Source organism: Hylaeus volcanicus, chromosome 6 (genome assembly GCF_026283585.1).
Source record: "Hylaeus volcanicus isolate JK05 chromosome 6, UHH_iyHylVolc1.0_haploid, whole genome shotgun sequence".
Classification (NCBI taxonomy): Eukaryota; Metazoa; Arthropoda; class Insecta; order Hymenoptera; family Colletidae; genus Hylaeus; species Hylaeus volcanicus.
This window is the reverse complement of record NC_071981.1, coordinates 21,332,606-21,351,734: the sequence shown is the minus strand read 5'-3', so window position 1 is coordinate 21,351,734 and position 19,129 is coordinate 21,332,606. Positions and strand designations below refer to the sequence as shown.

Below are 19,129 nucleotides of genomic sequence, written 5' to 3'. Positions count from 1 at the left end.
AAGATTTTGTCTTTCACCGTGATTTTATTACTCTCTTATTACAGAAACTTTTGTTATCGAACGATATTTCATTCACTAGATGAAACGCTCAACGAAAATTTTGTAATTTTCTACCAAACAAGAATCATGCTTTGAATAGAATACTGTTTCAGTTTTGTGGACGTGTCATATGAGAATATGGCGTTATAGAGGATCCAAAAATTCGAAAAGACTTAATGGATCAGTTTATACCATATTTAGTATTATCGAAGTTTCTGAAATGTCGTTTTTCTCGCTGTAATTTTTCTGTTTTCGTCCAGTGGAAGGAAACTTGAGTACATATCCAAGACCACATGAGACCCATTGCAATGGGATTGACATTTAGTGGAACTTATATAAGCTACTGCTTATATATAATAATTACAGTTCTGCAGCGAAACAGTCAATAAGAATGTGTATATGTATGAAGATTTGAAATAAAATAATAGAGATAGAGATATGTTTAAATATTCATTGACAATTATGCATCACACCTATGATACACTCCTGAGTAAAGGCGCATCAATAAATGGCGACAAGTGGACTCCATGGCAGTCATATATTTTTGTTTATTCGAGTTCTCTTATTAAATGAATATAAATTTTCGTATGTACAATCGAATTAATAATGTAAAAGTGTTTATATACATTTGTTCCTACGGTTAAATTTTAACATTGTTAGTGGTGCCATCGGTGGGGAACCGCAAAGTTTGTAGTGACAATAGTACCTCATTATTGGTGCTAGATGACGCCACTAATTAAAAGGTCGATAATTATTGCTACACTAAATAATTATTCATAAAAATGATTAATTTTACATATTAACACATCATTTTATACATTTATTATTTTATTTAAATTGAGGAATGAAGAATAATTGGTTGAAAGATACAGTGGTGCCATCTAGCAACACTAGTGGAAACTATTTTGACTACAAACTTGGGCGTTTTCCCACCGATGGCGTCACTGATATTTTAAAAATACAGGGTGTCCCAAAAATGTTGTAACACCTTGAAAGGGGTGGTTCGGGAGGTGATTTGAAAGAACTTTTTCCTTAGCGAAAATGTTGTCCGAGGCTTCGTTAAACAGATATTAACAAAAAACTCCGACCAATCAGATCGCGCATATACCGTTGGAGCGGCCGCGGTAGCGTATGAGCGCGCTTTGATTGGTCAGTGTTTTCCGTTAATGTCTCCTCAACGAAGCCTTGGACAACATTTTCGCTAAGGAAAAAGTTGTTTCAAATCACCTCCTGAATCACCCCTTTCAAGGTGTTACAACATTTTTGGGACACCCTGTATAGTCCAGAGGGTGGAACGCAGACAAATTGTTCTCAGCTTCTCAGCTGATTTCAGAACGTACTGTTACAACTTACTATACGTATCCAGTGTTAAATGTTTAGTTTACTCCCCATTTGCTTATTGTCAATGGAAATACGTTTAAGATGGCGTCGCTCATTGACAACTATGAGCAACAATACGCCGTTTTGACAGCTGACGTTACTGCAAAAATTGGTAGAATAAGAACCCAAAGCGGCAGTAAGTATGAGAAAAATGAAATCATCATAACAGTCCCTTCGCAAGGCATTGATTGTTATTTTTCATGTGAACGTTGTCTGTATCCTGGCATTATTAAACAACATTAATCGATACACGTGACGTAATTTGCAGATGAGAAAAGAGCGTTCATTCAAGATGTGGACAGACAGATCGAAGAAGCTCAAGAACTGGTAAGAGAAAATATCGGTTTACCCTTCAAAATTAATGTTACTTTTTTTAAATAAATGTTTCGAGTGTGTAGAAACTGAAAAATTCATGTGTCATAGTTAGGGGTTAGAAATGATTCACTGTTAATTTTTGCTTTGTCATGAATACTTATAAACACAAATACAATAATCATGAATCATTTATGTTTTAATATCTATTTTCAATGAGTTTGGTTAGTAACATACAATTTTTTACACTTTGATATTTAATTGTAAACATTCAATTTGTAGCTCGAGCAGATGGAATTGGAAGTTCGTGGGGTGACTGGTGCAGCTCGCGATCGATTACGTGGTCGTGTAGAAAGTCACAGAGCAGAACTGAAACGATTGACACAAGAATTCCAATTAGCGAAGAAGCCAAGAGACGATAGTATCGAAATAAGCAGAGAAGATTCTTGGGAAAACAATATCACAGAGGATCAAAAGAAAAGATTATTGGATACTTCTGAGCGAATAGATCGCTCTGGAAGAACATTACAAAATGGTTATCGAATGGTATTGGAAACAGAAGAAATTGGTGCTCAGGTATTGAAAGACCTGCACGAGCAAAGAGAAACGATCCAAAGAGGCAGAGGAAGGGTAAGATGTTAATTTCAACATAGCAATATTTAATTTTATTAAAAGGATTTTATTAGGTTTAATAATTTATTTATTGTTTTAGTTACGAGAGACAGATGCGGAGCTAGGACGCGGTTCACGGTTACTATCAGGAATGATACTAAGAAACGTTCAGCAAAGAATTATTTTAGCTGGAGTAGCGTTAACGCTTATAATTGTTGCTTGCGTGGTCGTGTACTATAGCTTTAAATCTAAAAGCTAAATATGCGAGTAGATTGTTTTATTGCTCGAGATACGACTTGAAGTCCATATTTATTATCAGTGAGTTTTAGATGTTATTATTCTCTTAAATGCAATGTCTGTTAGGTAATATTATTAAATTATAAATTGAAGAGATGTCGTAACATATCCTTTTATTGTTCTTTTTACTTGTTTGGATCATTGTATATTACTATAATTTAAACAGTCTATACTTCTAATTTTTATATACTCTGTTTCATATTAAATTTCTACCGATTTCGTATGACGCATTAAGAAATGCTTAAATTTCATATATCGGTCGTCGAACAGACGAAAATATAATGTGTTATTAGTAATAAAAAAAAAAAATTTGACCTGTCCTATTATATCAGCAAACGCTGCTAACAAGCATCTATTAAAAAGTTTAACGATATTTCTAATCAACTTCGCTACGAGTTGTTCATTACGCAATTTATTGTTTTGCATCTCCCGCACGTGTTCGATCGCATTTGATAATACGTATGTACGGTTATCCGACTAATTATTGTTATTAATAAAACTATGCATTTATAGTTAGGTAGTAATCCGTATCAAAATATAAGGATTGGGGGACGGAGAAGACTGTAATTACACGCAAAGAGTATCGAAGGATTATCATAGTCAAGAGAAAATCAGACGCGCCTAATAATAACTCATTTTTATTACTTATAATATTGTCAATTACCTTAATAGCCTAAACGGTGCTTTTCGTTTTTGCGTCGCTATGTAACTGTGAAAATGATATAATAAAGTATCGCGGAATAACGAATATATTCGATGACGGAAGTGATTTCTGTGAATGCAACACAAAGGCATTTTCGGTCCTTCTTGTCTTTGCTGCTCCCAATGCTAATGAAAACAATTCGAAGTGAATGTTCAGTCTGGTCAGTCCAAATGTCGGTAAAGATCTTCGATCTGTGGTTTGAAGTACTCTTTCAACTGAGGCCGTTTCGTTTTCAATGTCGGCGTGAGGAGGCCATTTTGTACAGAGAACGGATCCGGGTGTAAATAAATATCTTTGACCTAATGTTAACAGAAATAAAATCATTGTTTATAATTTCTTTTCAAAACAAAATTAATTAATCATTTATTTTGACATTTTTCTGTTAAATTGTTATTAAATTTTTAGTTCTACCGTGAGCTATCTAGAAGTGCTATAATTCATTGAAATTAATAAAGATTTCTTTTTTGTACTTACAGAGGAAACTTTACTTCTTAAATGAAGCTATCAATGACTCGTTAAATGGCTTCAAATATAATTTTGTTTACCTGTTCAAAGGATTTGAGACCAGCTTCCTTTCCCCATGCGAGCATATCATCCAGGATCAACTGTTTAACTTGCGGATTGTTGCATAACACGCTTAGTGTACCTGGTATACCATTCTCCACCGCCCAACATTTCACAACATCCACGTCTGGTATTACTATTCCTACGACGCAAGACTTTAGGGACTCTCCATGGACAAATACTTGATGTACATATTGACTGCGTAAATAAATATTTTCGATCTTCTCTGGAACTATGTATTCGCCTTGCGACAATTTGAAGATGTGTTTCTTTCGATCGATTATTTTGAGCGTTCCGTTCTGCAAGAAGTAAATTGGTATAAACGATTAACGATATAATCATCTAACTTTATTCCAAAATTAATTCCAACTATGTATTTGCATCCGATAGAAAATGAAGGAGATAAATCATAATACTTTTCTTTTTATTACAAGGACATCGAAAGGAAGGAACAAATGCTGAATAAAAATTCGAAACGGTGGAAAATTCTAAAACAGCTATAAAAAAAAAAAAATATGGTAAATCGATTGTGGAAATGTGTTAATAATATTTTCGTGTCTTACAGGCAACCACATGCCGATGTCCCCTGTATGGTGCCACCCAAATTCATCGATAACTTGAGCAGTTTTTTCAGGATCCTTAAAATATCCCACGAACACGTTAGTACCTTTTACGCACACTTCACCTTTGCTCTTCTTGGCGTAGTATTCCATTTCCGGGACGTCTACTAATTTAATGCAGCAGCAAGCGACAGGTGGTCCCACGTGTTCCGGTACATGATCACCCTGCGATCGGGAAAAGATCGTTAATCGATTTTAACTTTTTTATCTATATTAACTTTAACTTAAGTAACTTTTTTTTATCTATTATTGAGATAACATTTAAAGCTCTCGTCATTACGATTCAAGGGTAATATAAAGATTGAACGACACAAATGTTGTCGAAATAAAACAAAAATATTATCGAATTTAATTATAAGCCTAATCGCTACCAGTCAGTAAAATGTCGAAATGCAATATGAATGTAATGTTTTCAAAATTTTCCATCGAATCGAACCGATTGGAACGTATCGTGTCTGTAGAGATTTCCGATGACGTGCAACGTTCCAGTTAAATAAATCATTTTAACAATTGGCGACTACGCTCGAGCGATGCAATATTTTATAGAAGTTGCACATACGTTTCAATACATACGTCTGATTGTACAATTGACGTGACTAGCCACGTGCTTTGGCGCGTGGTTGCAAAAATCGTTTGTTCGATTAGTCAGCGTAAATATCTACGCTCGCCTATAAATAAATAACTCATGTCGTCTAGGTAAATCGATACCAGTAAACGCGATAAAAATAGTGACCATGCGTGTCACTTGATCGTTAGTCATCCCTCGATTGAAGTCAGATCGGATGACTTTGTTAAACGTTATCTAAACGATTCATTCTTCTTTGTTTTCGTTTCGTTATTAGTATCGGTCTCTATTTTAATATTAATTCGTGTAATAATATTTGAACGGGATATTTTAATGGTGTACGAGATAAACGAAAGCACTGTAATTTTAATTTCTCTAAATCGAAAGTAGTTATATTAAAGAGAAATAAAAACACTGGGTTAAAAAGAATTCGTATCGTGTCATCGTGCTATTCGAATTTAACGCGTAATAAATTTCCGAAACGTTGAGAATCGGCGTGATATCGCTTTCTGCCAGTTACCTACGAGCCGTGAATGTTTGTTTGCACAGTTTACGATTACCAGAAATCCCCTGATACGCGTAGGAACGGACAGATACTTAAATTCGTTAATACCCGCGAGTTGATTTATTTCTCAATCCTGGCCCTGGCTATTTTTCTAACTCGTCAAAGATCGCATATATCTCGTGACTTCGGCACAGTGGCTGCACGAGCAATTTATTTGCGGCACGTTTATTGACCGCCAGCTCCGCCGAGACACGGGATATATGTATTTGCCTCGAGCTGAAACGTCTGTTAATATGAGCTACACTTGTTTCCCTCTTTGAATTCCATTCAACGTATCGAGTTGTGTCGTAACCTCGGTTCCATTTTTTTCGAATTTGAATTCGGTCAGACGGAATAAAATATTTCAGCGAAACGTCGCGCGCGGTTTTTAAAGAGCATTTCCCGTTTTTCGTAACAGTCTTCCGGTTATTTCGTTCGATTTAAATTTTGTAGATTTTTCGAAGGCTTCAAATGGAATCAGCCGGGAATCAGCATTTCGCAAACAGTTTTCCGAGGTCTGGGTTAGGGGAGCCCCACCTTTTTTTAGGACGAACTCGAAATAAATTACGAGCACCGAAACTGACGGTCTTTGATGCCCGGATAATAAACTCGTCGGAATTTTTAGTGCTCGTGTTACGAATCGTTGTAAACAACCGTCAACAATAAATTCAACTATGTTTACTGTCTAATCGACGAAGGCTTAATATCTTCGGTTTCCTATGTAGTCGTGTAAATAATGTCAATCGGATGGAAAATATGTGCTATTACTGTTTAAAAGTAATATTCTAGGAATTTAATAACGACATAGACAAAAATTTATGGATAACGAACGTCGCATTTCCTGTAAACAGATACTAAGAAAGCTTGTTCCAAAAGCTTGATGCACGCAGTACACGGAATGGGCTAAATGTAGTTTAATAATTAAATTAAATAATATTATTTCGTTAATGAAAATGATTATATTCTTGCATATCACAATTTTTGTTTCAATCAAATACTGCATTTATGTTGTACATTAATGTGACAAAATATTAAAAAAAAAAAATATACATGACGTATATTTCAGAATGAATATAATAATATTGTTCGTTTTGCATAAGTGCATGTATGTTGTACATTAATGTGAAAAATCGATGAGCTAACATTACTTTCCAGTCCACCTAATATTTATAAATGTAAATATACTTTATACAAAATTGTTAAGAAATATATATTTTATAAATATATATTTTAAAAAAAAAAGGACCCAACTACCACGCTGAGAAGCCCGGGTTCGAATCCCGGGCCGGTCCGCCCAGTTTTTCAAGGCATGGGCTATTATGATACGAAAGTATGGAACAAGTGTACTTTCACCCAACGTAAACGAATTTTAAAAGAAACGAATAGTTCAACCAAACTCTGAGAATCTCTCTCGAGAATGTCCAGGAGCGTTTAACCCCTCAAAAGGATTCTGAAGAACTTAAAAACGTCGAGATAGTATATCCAGTGGATACCACCAACCTGAATCGTGAGAGTGACCGGTGCGCAGCACTCCGTTTGCCCGTACCCTTCGACGATCAGGCATCCAAGGGCACACCTGGCGAAGGTGAGGACGTTCCCCGCGAGAGGCGCAGATCCTACGACCATCAGTCTCAGCCTCCCGCCAGTCGCCTCCTTGATCTTCCCGAAGGCCAGCTTGTCCCACACGCTGTTATTCCTGAGGATACCCTTCTTGATCTCCGCCTCTTTCGCACGCATCCCCATGCTGAACACCAGCTTCTTCAGGCACGAGCTCTGCAGTTCGGATTGGACCTGAAAACATCGATTGGTAGCGTTCGGTATCGATTCTATATTTAACGCGGCCATCGTGTCGAGTAGGCTCGAAAGCTGGCTGCAAGGGACGTTGGCAATCGGCGGGGTTGCAAAGCATCGACTCGTTTCGAACGATCGATTCATCGGTCGAGGGATTTGTAATCTCGAGCACACTTCCATCGCGAGCACATCTGGGAACGATGGTTGCCAAAGCGAGCACACGCCAATGGTCGGTGTCGACGGCGACAGTTTTGAAATTTGAACGATCACCTTCGGTCGCTAGCTTCTCCCTTTCGGCGAGCTCGTTTGCCGCGGGGATAATTCGATTTCACGCGGGCTCTCGTAGTTTGTTTGAAGTCTATTTCTATTCGACTTATTTCTGCACCGTTTGAAGCCTCGCGTTCCGTCAAATGAATTCTCTCGAAGTACATTTACTTACGCGACGCGTCGAGTGAGTCGTGGATGATCATACGCGCCACGTGTGGTTCGATAGGGGTACTCGATGGGTTTTCGTTTGGCTCGATGAAAGCGACGCGTAAATTTTAAATTCAGAATAATAATACAATTATAAATAACAGAAACTAAGATAAGCCTGAAAGGCAACTTGAAATTTTCTTTTATATTGTACTTGGAAAGAATTCAATAATTATATTTTTGCGAAGTTACTACTAAATTTTACATCTACGAGTTAAACATTAATCGATACACGTAAAATAAATATAAACGAAACTCTTATTTCGCAAGGTAGCCCGTCGTTGGACCCTCGATCTTGCGACGGGCGCAAGTACACGTGTGTCGCGTGACGAATTCGACGCGTAGAATTGCTACGTATACGCACGCACAATACGCGAATTCCATTCATTCGAGATTTCACGGGCGCGATGGAAACGAGTTCGCCACCTGTTTCGTCGTGTTGGCTGTTACGTTCTCGATCTGCATTTGCCACACTGGCGATTGGGCACTGTTGACACCTCAATGAGACCACGATACGCGGCGATGTGATGCTTTTGCGGTACAAGAGATTTTACGACAAAGAATCGAGGCTTCCATCGATTATCCCTGGAACGACTAGGAACCCGCTTGAATCGATTTATCGGAGAACCAAGTGGCCACGGTAGAATCGCATCCGACCTCAATTGCCGAGCTTAATAAATAATCTGACACGTGTTTCAATTATGCATACGAAATATGTGCACAGAAGTTTAAGATTACTCATAAGTAGCAATAGTTTAATGTACATATCGTTGTAACAAGTTAATTATGTCCTTTCTTACACCTTGTACTCGTTTTTTATAAATCTCCATTGAGATTTAAAATAAATTAAAAACAAAAAATATGTGCACAGACTAATAATTTCGTGTCACGAAGAGAAAATTCACGTGCGTCAGGACTGCTTAGAAGAAAGTTCCAACTAAGTCGGATTCAGAATATCAACGCTATAAATTTAAAGAAAGTGTTAAAGAGCCACTCCAAAAAGATTTCTGGCTCACTAAACGATCAACCTCGTCTGGGCCATTTAATCGTGGCACGAGTAAAGTGGAGTAATTCATTACTTTTTGCGAAAACAACGTGGCAACACTTTCCTATATAAACGACGTCAGTGGAACGGCAGAAGTTGTGCGAGACGCACGTTTACACGTCTAGAAATCTGCTAATGCAACTGTCAGTCAAGCTCAGGGATCCGACGCGAGAGATTCGTCCAATTACCACTGACAAACGGTGCCGTCGAAATTTGTTAACCGTTATACAACCTCCGAGAAATTCTGTTCTCGATCAATTACACAGTTCCAAATAAATAGCCTCGGCGTTAATGAACGCGCGCGCTACCTCGCACTTCCATGCATCCGTCGGCGTCGGTCGTAGAAATAATCCTTCTACTTTGTTGATTCATTCGACGCTTAATTGGCGATAACGCATCCCGAATTCCAAGAGCACCGTGGAGATCTCCGTCGTCTATAGCTCATTCAGCACCATCGTCCTTGCGCGTGAGCATTCGAAAATATCTCCACGCCTTCGGATTCTCCTAACTTTGATCGCTAAGAATATAACTTGAGCGCGAGCCACGTCGTATCCCAAACGGCAGGGAAAAAATCATTTCCTAAACATGCTTCTGAATGCTTTTTTTAACACGAAAGTGTTTTATTGGCAAAAAGTATGACGAAAAAGTGTTACGATTTGAGTCACGTCTATTAATTCCTACGAGCCTTAACGCCTCGCCTTACGTCGCACTTTTTGTCACGGTTCATGCCTCGAGTTCATTAATTCGAAAATATTATCGTTGTTGGAAAGGTGAAGACCGGGTTAGGTGGTCGTTTAACGTCTAAGAGCGTCGATTCTTCGCGAGGAAAAAATCATACCTCCGAGTACTCTGTACTTTGACGTGATACAGGATCGCGTAGTCCATTTTCATTCGACTTCGAATCGATTCGCCGTGTGAAACTAAAAAAATCTCGTACCTCGCTCGAACCATTTCACCAACGAATCTCTTCTCTGCACGCCAGTACAGCAGTGCAGAGAGGAGATTCATTGGTGAAGCTTTCAGTTGAGTAGGTTGAAGGCTCAGAAGTGATACTCACCGATTGCAATGAAATTTGGTAGAGTGATAGATCTACATATATCTACATAGATATATCTACATAGAATAAATAGATGGCCAGCCATTTTTAAGAAAAGTTAGTTTAAATATGTAGTAAAAGCCCATGCTAGCCACTATGCAGCTGACCTATACCACTTGAAATTGCGTTAACAACAGAAATATTTAAACTAACTTTTCTCAAAAATGGCTGGCCATCTGCGGCTAATATTACAATTACGCTTATTCTAGATATGGATCTATCACTCTACCAAATTTCATTACAATCGGTGAGTATCACTTCTGAGCCTTCCCTTGTATGCATTTGGAAACGGGTCTCATTCTACAAGCGGAAACGAAGCTGACTTTAACTATCGAGGAAGATGGGCATCGAATTTGTCCAGTTTAAGCGTTTCTCATCGAATCGAGAGAAACAATTTTTATGATTCTTTTTTTTTTTTCAAAAATGTAAAAGAATCGTTCAAACATTTTGTTGTTTACACCATTGAATCCAGCTTGAAATCTCGCTTCGACCTCCGCCTGCCCCATCGTTTCCCCGACGCGCAAACATCCGCAGTGTCGGTAAACAGTGAATAGCAACCACGGTGGTCGGGAACGTTGGGAAACTCGGGGATGTCGCAAGCAGCGCTCACCTTGTCGTACATTCGATTCAAGAGCCTCGGTACCGCTGGCATGACGGTAGGCCTCAAGGCTTTCATATCCTCGGGCAACGTTTTGATGTCACCGCTGTAAAAGCCCACGGACCCGCCCACCATGTACATGCCGTTCTCGCAGCACCGTTCCAACATGTGTGCCAGAGGCAAGAAGCTGATCATCGTGTCCTTGTACGAGGGCTTGTGCTCGCCCAGCTGCAACAGAACCGCGCAGACGCCCGCCATCACGTTCTGGTGGGTCAGCATTACGCCCTTCGGGTTCCCGGTGGTACCGGAAGTGTAGCATATCGTGCAGAGGTCGGTCACGTTCGGCGGCACCTCGGGGTGGTTCTTTTGCGCGCCGAGACGCTCGACGTCCTCGAACCTCATCACCTCGACGCCTCGGTTCTTCGCCCTCTGGATGGTCGCTGGTCGCGTTTCCTTTATCACCACCAGCTTCCTCAGGCATCTACGAGGGAAATGGGGGCTGGGTTAGTCGCAGTGATGGGCAAAACACTAGACTTCGAATAAATCTGAAGATCCGTTGAACATTTTCCAAAGAATGAAATGAGAGAAACACATCGGCAAACTTCAGATTTATTCGAAGTCTAGGGTTTTGGCCATCAGTCGATGGTTCGTCGCGTTGTCTAGTTGGATGAATTCGCTCTGAACGAAACGTCACGTACCTCGGTGCCTTGTCGAGTAGCAAATTGCACTTCTTGTCGTTCTCGCAGACCACCAGGTTGATCTCAGCCTGGTTGATGATGAAGGCGCAGGCATCGGGGCCCAGGGTGTCGTAGAGGGGCACGACGACGAGGGAGTACGTGTAGCACGCCTGCTCCGTGAGGATCCACTCCGGACAGTTCTGGCTGTAGAGACCTATCAACGTGTGGGATCCCGGTTGCAGACCAAGCGAGACCAACCCGGACCCGAAATTCTTCGCCCTGAGCAGGGTCTCGTTGTAATGGAGCCATTGGTACGGTTTGGTGGGTCCGTCGCGCCAACCGAGACAAGGGCCATTGTCTGCGTTGTCAAGAAGAGGAGCCAATGATTTCGTGGCCGTTTCACGAGTAGGAAGCGCGCCACGGCCGAAGGCCGCGTCGTCCCGTGTATAAAGGAATGTTAATTGCCGGCGTACGCACGATCTGCCAACTTGAGCTTAGAGGATGCCACGGGATAACGGTAGAGACGCGTGACCGCGACGAAATTTCGCACAGAGAACACCGAGATGGAGGAATCGAGGGAGAACGACGCGGTCGGTTGCTTGGACGACGAACGATATTTATGGCAGCGACGGAGCGCGATGATTAAACGATTAAAAGCTCACCGGTTGACGGTTACGTCTTCTTACGGAAGGATGATCGATCGTCCATCGAACGGGGAACACGACGCGATTAGTCGCGTTCAAAGAGGATTTATGCTTCTACGAGGTGCTGATTGAGTCTTAACCCTTTCAACCCCACCTTTTTCTGTTTCTCTTTTAAAAATTAATTATAGTAACCCTTTGCGCTCGAGAGGCGTCTTTCGGTCACCATTAGGTTTCACGCAGCAAATCTACCAGGAATAATAATTTATTTCTTTGCAACTCGAAGTGCCAATAAAATGATCGTCGGCGAGATAAAGGCGACCTCATCTTCTATGTCGATCTAAGCTTAGGATTCATGGCAATAGAATGATAAAAAAGAATCTCGAGTTATTGTTAGATACCAGATAAAAAGGCCTCGAGTGCAAAGGTACAATTCTGTAGTTGAATAAGGAGAGAGAATTTGCTCCAGCGCGAATTATTTTTCATTTTTGTTCACGTATGTTCCTTTATGTCTCATTTGTAATTTGTTCAAAGGCAATCAGAAATATTCACCGAGACGTGTATGTCTCGGTAGGATCGATAGAGTTAAGCGTACTGTATGCACAGTGTGATTCTTTAGGTTGTGTAATAAGTGGTGTATTTTGAAAGTACTATCTGAAACCGTTGCTTATATTTACACTGTGGATGTTTGCATGTTCATCGTAAATATTGGAAAACGTATAAATGCAAAAATATATAAAATATTAATAACAAAATACGCGTTACACTCTTAAGACATGCTTTCGCTTGAATCTGAATTCTGTATCGAAATCTGCACAACTATGAATTTGCATAAACACCCGCAGGCTACTTAGATATGTTAGTTGCGATGGATAAACATATCGAGTTGAGGGAGTTCGTGATTTTTTTTTGGAGTCGAACTGTTTGACATAAACTTTCGAAATCTGGTACGTTTATTAGCACGTGTTTGTTGTTTCAATGTTATCATCGCTTCAGACAAAATGGACCCAGAATGTCACGCATCGCTTTGATAGTATTTAATTCATCGAAAATACTTCTTCATAGAATATTTCCTTGATACGCTTTCATAAATTGGAACACTTCAAGGTATCGTAAGTAACCGATTAATTTTAGAAGATCGAACGCGTAGATGTAGACGTACCCTTTCCCGTCAGGGAAGATTGACGTTTTGACAAACGCGTCTCAATTGGGAGCACGTGTTAAGACCGTCGTCGTACTTTCCACTGTTTGCTTTTTTTAGACGTAGGTGCAGAAATGTGATGCGGTTAACCGAGATACACGAGACCATTGCGAAACATTTGTTTTCAACGGGACGTAAATCTTTCGATGCGAAACGTGGTAAATATATCGATTCGCGAGCCGTTGAAGATGCTCGTACGGGATAAATGTTTACGAGCCCACGTGACGTGTCACGAGCTTTCATTAGCGAAAATCGTTGAAGAACCTCCTTGAAATCGTACGGATACAAAGAAGTGGATACGAGATAGTACCTTGGATTAATCAAATATTTCATTACCTCTTTTTTTTAATGGAATATAGTTGTAGGAATCAAAAATTTCAGTTGGTTACCGAATTGTTTTCATAAAATTAAATTTAAAATTGACATTGGAATCTATATTAAAACGTTGATTAATATCGTTTCGAAATGTAAATAAACCGTATCTCCGAGTGAGATGTTCGAGGATTTCACGGTCTGGTTCTTCATGGTTGATAATAACCGAGGTTTTTGGATGTGTGCCGTCTTTTTTGATATATCAGTACAGACCTAATCCTATCACAAATCAACCTAACCCAACCTAACTAAATCCGAATCAGCGTATCGTTTTATTCTACACAATTTAATTCCCTAAGTATAATAAAAACGACGGTACAGTGCCGACATAACAACGTTATCACTGGTAGCCTTATGTATACAATTTACAGAAGTACAAATATTGGGTTGTCCAGAAAGTTCGTGCCAATTTTTAAGAAATATTCAAAGGTACATTTGAATTTTGATACATATTTATTGAATGATATAAATACAATTTTGTTCCACAACCTTTCCACCTTTTAAGGGATGCACCCATGTTAATTGTTTTCAACCATTCCGATATAAACAGGCGTGTATCACCTACCAAAAATCGACACGGACTTTCCAGACAAACTAATATATAACTCATCGATATAGTGAAACGTGTACTAAATACAACAAAGCGTGTACTCCGCGAGGTCCTCGAGCAAATGTCAGCGTGAAGACAGCCCCTGTCCCAGCACCCGAGGCACTCGATGTCAAACAAATAAAAGAAAAAACAGAAAAACAAGACTATCCTTTACGAGCAAAAAAAATATCGCAGCAACATCGTTCGCAACGCTTCGACCTGACGCACCGTCCCTGAGGATGACAGGTGTCCCGTGTCGCGGCGTGGGTTCCTCCGCGGGTTAAAAATAAACAACCGCGTCGAATTAACTAAGAACGTCGTTGCATCGGCGGCTCTCGAATCGGCCGAATTCGCGATAAATCCGTCCCGAGGCGGGGAAAAACCGAGGGATTGCGACGAAAATCCTCGATCTTATTAGTCGGCCGCGCTCGCGAAGCGCGTTTGTCAATTCGAACGCGGACCACGGGCCAGCCACTTGCCAAACGGTCCATTACGCTCGGCCGGCGTGCAGCCCGTCTCCTCTCGTTTATTTAAAACGCGTATGCGACACACGCTGGGTTCACCGTGGCGTTGTTAGCTGCGGCAATCTTGTACAGAAACGAGAGCGGGGAGGAAGGGACTTACTGGACTCTTTGGCGCCTTTGCGGAAACCGTCATAGAGGGTTCTCGTGTCCTCGTGAATGTAGCTTACGAACTTTCCCTCCTTGCTGTCCTTATAAAACCTCGACACTCTGATTAGGTCGGTGCCCTGCAAAACGTTTTGCACACGTGAAAATCCGGTGTATTCTCTTGCTTACGTAACGGAATGCCAAGTGCAAATCTAAGTATAGCCAGTGCGTTTTGGAGCGGGATTGGTGCGCATAGGTGAAACAGCCGTGGATCGTACGTCCCGCGGGACCGTCCCTCGGAGCGGGAAGCGAGAACTCGGAACTCGGGATGTAAAACGCTTCCCGCATTTCCCTGTACACCCTGGCACGACGTGTCACGGTTTCCTCGGCGATGCCAAGTCGCTTGTGCAACTAGTCTGGCCACCCACACGCACCTTCGAACGTACCGAACTCGCGAAAAAGCGATTTCGTCAGAACGTTTCGCCCGGTTCGTTAGGCGCGTAATTAGCGATCGATGATCGCGAGAGATTGCGGAACGTAGGACGGAACGCGTGGCGTGTGATCGCGGGAAGCACGCGACGCGTTAGGTGGAAATGATCGCGGTGTACCGAGGATGAAGCAGGAGAGACACTCCACCTTGACCGTGTCGGATTGATCGGTGAGATCGATCGGTGGTCGAATGGGCTCGGGGGCGAAACAGCTCGACGACATATCTCGGATCGTCCGCGAACGCTGCACAGAGTGGGAAGCCCCGTACGAGCGTCTACGGGGCCTGCTCGTTTATCCCTTCACCGGATGGTCGGGGCCAGCGACGCACTTTGTCCGTTACGAACGTGACGGGGGCTGCGCGCCCGCGAGAATTTCGCTTCGCCGCGTCGCGAGACGTTCGCCTTTGGAACACTTCGCTTGTCAGAGGTGCTACTGATGCCGATGCTGCTGCTGCTCCACCGAGAGGAGCGGCTGCTATCAGTAGCTCGCACATAAGACTAGCTCGTCGTTCATCCTCTACAGCGATCTTTGACTATATTTAAATATAGTGGTCCGAGCTGGTGGTGCGAGCGTCGTCCTCGACGGACACCAAACTTGTTGGATAATCGCCAGACGCGGAAAAAAAGAAATCGATTAACAGCGGGGCTTTGACGTCGCGTGATCCACGGGGAAGCGATCGTCAACGCATCGCGTTACCGATCGGGACCGGATTCCGCTATTTGCGACGCGGCGCATCGTCCGATTGCAAACGCACGCGATTTGCGTGCTTACGCCAGAGTCGGGTTGAATGCGATCGATGAAATACACGATTACGACTAGGAAGTAACGATATACAGTAATGTCTCCGTGACTGCACAGATTTGTCTACGATTAATGCACAGAAACCAGCCCCACCACTGGGGGGTATTCCTCTTGAGAGGTCGCAGAGTTCGATCGGCGAGCAGCGTAACATGATCCGGGACGAGGTATACGGGAACTCGATAAAAGCAAGCGGTTTCAGATAATCGTGGTGTCGGTTGTAGAAGCGTGCAAGTACAAAGCGTTACAAATAATGTTGCCAAGAAGAAATGACTAAAAACCCGCGTCGCTCTCCCCTGCAAATATATACCACGCGGTGAAAATGTACGTATTAGTCGATTTCCTGTTCAAGCACTTCAAGCGCTAAGCCGTAATTAACGCCACGAGGGATGTCTGCTCACCGGAAGTAACACGGACTGAGCATCGAGCGGCCACAGCGGTTTTTCCGGTTTCGGTCTCGACGCAAGGTAAGCTGCAATGCCGGTGACCACGAGGACTCCCGCTGCACCACCCAGGTAAGGCAGATAGTCTTCCAACTGCGACTGCAACACTTTGTTTAAGAAAAGGTTAATTTGTTTTTAGATTCATCCAACAACAAACTGGAGTTACAGTTTCAAGAATCAGAAGTGGACAATGTATTCCTTCAGCAAAAAGGATCGAGTTGGGAGCTTCTCATCCTTCGTTGCAATGTTCACTAAAAAATTCCAATTCGCTATTAAGTCTTCCTCAGTTAAAGGTAGATCAAACTATCCCTAAGCTTTTACATTTCTTGAAAGAAATTAATCTTTCCTTAAAGTCTTTATCGACTTGCTAATCAATTCGAATGGATATAGTAGTAGTCGGATGGTATCCTCTCCCATTGAGTATCTTTTATATCGCCTCTTCTTCTCTGAATCTTAAAATAACCTATGCTCTCCTCAACCCCGAATTTCTCTCGCACGTTATTCATTTTTCAACCAAGCAATAAAGCGGACAGCAATGAAGCGTTACGCGTCACATCTTCCTAGTTCCCTTCAGGAAATTCGTTCGCGATAAAAATAGTTGATCGAGGGAAAAATGCTGTCTCACGAAAGAGAAAAAGTGGGTAGGATTATGAATGAAAATTACTATTCGGCGTTTTATTAAATTTTATATCGTATACCAATCAGTTTCAATAAATTAACTTTGCGTTACCTTGTGACATGTTTCCCCGAGTGTAGATCGCACTTCCAGTTTTATACGTGTATCGTTCCCAAAAACAATTTACTAAATTCCAAATGATTGCACTCGAATTATTCTTAGCCTTTAGATAAATTACAATTCAGTCCATCGACAAAATATTATATATTATAAATATTTAATTTTCTTCAATTTTACGAGTTATCGGGAACGCTAATCTTTCACAGTTTCGACACAGGTCACTGTATGTTGTACATAAAAAGAGAAACTTTTAGGAATCTCTTCCAAAGTTCTCGATTTAAAAAAAAAATTCTTTAATCTATATCATCGAACAAATTATTATTACCAAGCACTGTAGCGCGATAGAAGGGAAAAGAATACGAGAAAGCAAAATTGCCGAGGAATGCACGCTTTGAACACGCGCGAGGAAGTGTCAGCGGAAATCGTGTGCTGAGCTGCTTGAAAACTGAATTCACGTTACGTTCCATCGGATTGAAACGTACGCAAAACCCTGTGCGCAGGTACAATGGGTCACGTTGAAAGTCACCCACCACTTGCTGCCAATAAGACAATAGACATGTTTAATTTATATTATATTCCTTGCTCGATTGCAAAGAATATCGTAAGAGAATTAATGTAATCTTTAATTCAAGAACTGAATCAAGGCCTCGTCACTATTTTTAATATCAACGACGTTTCCCTCGAGCGTCTTATATCACCACGAAACGATCGTTCAAACGATTGTACCAATCTGCGACAATTTTCATTGGGACTACGCGAAACCGTGGCTCGTTCGCGCTTGTTTCTATCGTACTTACTGTTAAATTAATTCGCCGCTCTGTCGCGCGATTCCCGTGGCAGACTGATGGGATTCACCAGGAGGGTACTCGAAGGGAGTAAAAAAAAAATCCGTGGCCGCCCGATGCCAGCGGAAAACTCAGGTCAGAGCCACGGCATGACACTAATCTCGCCGGGAGACACGCGTTGCGGATCTACGTTGGCGTGTCTGCGGTGCTATGACGTCAGCCGACGAATCGATGCTGTCCACTGCAACGACCCTTGCAAGTCACCCCTAGCATCGCACTCTGGCCGAACACACGCAGGCGCGAGGGGTGCACAAACAAGGTCGTTTAACCCTCCGATTGCTATGGACGTATGCATGCGTTCGACGAGAACCATTGCTGGGGATTATGGACGCGTGCGTTGTCAAATTTCTTGATTCCTGTGTAATTTAAACATAAGCGTCAGTCGGGGAGATGACTTTTGAGTTGGATAGTTTTAGAGAGATGCAGAGTTTACCTTTAAGATGGTGATGTCCCTTTGACGATGGGAAGAGGCTTTAACTTCTAGCGATTGCTGTACATACACTTATCAATGAAATGCTCGGGTCACAATTACACAGTGTACAAGAGGAATATGGTATATGTAGTATTAAGAAATCGAAGGAACTTTGATTCCTTCTATCTCCCTCCGGGTCTCCACCCGCAGCAACCTCCACGTGATAAAACATGGTAATGAAAGACTGTTCAAACAATCCTTCGTCGCAAGTAATAGCGAGCTAATGGCTGCGAACTTGTAATAAGATTTCGTCGTCGTCTATAGAATATTCTCTGGTGATCATCGTACAACTTTCTCAACAGTCCCAGTCTGGGTAGTCATCTTCTTTAACGGCCATCGTGGTCTCCGTATTCTTCCGTCGATCGGCTCCCTCCTACATCAGCATTCTCCGAAATTTGCAATAAACGTATAGCGTTAGTCATAAGTGGATAACATTGGTAACAGATAGTCAGCGACTAGTAGACACCGTCAGGGACAAGTAGTGCGACGAGAATTCGGTCGGACGCAAGTAGTTCGAACGCGCGTAGAAACGAACGGCCATGTAAATTATGCTTTCGAGAACCGATTCGAGAAGACGTAGTATCTCGACTGAAATTTCTTGGAAAAAAGCGCTCACGG

At 41.7% G+C, this 19,129-nt stretch overlaps 2 protein-coding genes across 5 annotated transcripts; one reads left to right on the top strand and one right to left on the bottom strand.

Annotated features, from left to right (window-relative positions):
- The first annotated feature begins 1,323 nt into the window (after positions 1-1,323).
- On the top strand, positions 1,324-3,152 carry LOC128878052 (vesicle transport through interaction with t-SNAREs homolog 1A-like). The gene is made up of 4 exons (XM_054125868.1): positions 1,324-1,555; positions 1,688-1,746; positions 2,014-2,361; positions 2,444-3,152. The coding sequence occupies exons 1-4, from the start codon at positions 1,462-1,464 to the stop codon at positions 2,600-2,602; spliced, it is 660 nt and encodes a 219-aa protein (XP_053981843.1). The 5' UTR covers positions 1,324-1,461; the 3' UTR covers positions 2,603-3,152.
- On the bottom strand, positions 1,950-18,222 carry LOC128878049 (long-chain-fatty-acid--CoA ligase 1). Of its 4 annotated transcripts, XR_008457341.1 has the most exons (10): positions 17,189-17,698; positions 16,417-16,565; positions 14,745-14,868; positions 11,339-11,675; positions 10,653-11,121; positions 7,137-7,427; positions 4,471-4,692; positions 3,889-4,206; positions 3,305-3,642; positions 1,950-2,100 (listed from the first exon to the last, which is right to left on the bottom strand). XR_008457341.1 is itself a non-coding variant. In XM_054125863.1 (9 exons), coding segments are annotated over exons 1-9 (2,049 nt in total). In that variant the 5' UTR covers positions 17,993-18,222; the 3' UTR covers positions 2,737-3,504. The 4 variants fall into 4 exon arrangements, 3 of the variants coding, with proteins under 3 accessions (XP_053981838.1, XP_053981837.1, XP_053981839.1); XM_054125863.1 differs by lacking the exons at positions 1,950-2,100; positions 17,189-17,698 and adding an exon at positions 17,992-18,222 and having other exon boundaries at positions 2,737-3,642; XM_054125862.1 differs by lacking the exon at positions 1,950-2,100 and having other exon boundaries at positions 2,737-3,642.
- Between the last annotated feature and the right edge of the window lie 907 nt (positions 18,223-19,129).

Bases quoted from the DNA above. Each gene is read 5' to 3' on its own strand.
- LOC128878052 (XM_054125868.1), top strand. From the start codon at position 1,462: ATGGCGTCGCTCATTGACAACTATGAGCAACAATACGCCGTTTTGACA. The intron at 1,556-1,687 runs GTAAGTATGAGA...CGTAATTTGCAG, and splicing joins AATAAGAACCCAAAGCGGCA to ATGAGAAAAGAGCGTTCATT. The intron at 1,747-2,013 runs GTAAGAGAAAAT...TTCAATTTGTAG, and splicing joins TCGAAGAAGCTCAAGAACTG to CTCGAGCAGATGGAATTGGA.
- LOC128878049 (XM_054125862.1), bottom strand. The intron at 7,428-10,652 runs GTGAGCGCTGCT...CGATGTTTTCAG, and splicing joins TGAATCGAATGTACGACAAG to GTCCAATCCGAACTGCAGAG. The intron at 4,693-7,136 runs GTTGGTGGTATC...TCCCGATCGCAG, and splicing joins CGGTCACTCTCACGATTCAG to GGTGATCATGTACCGGAACA.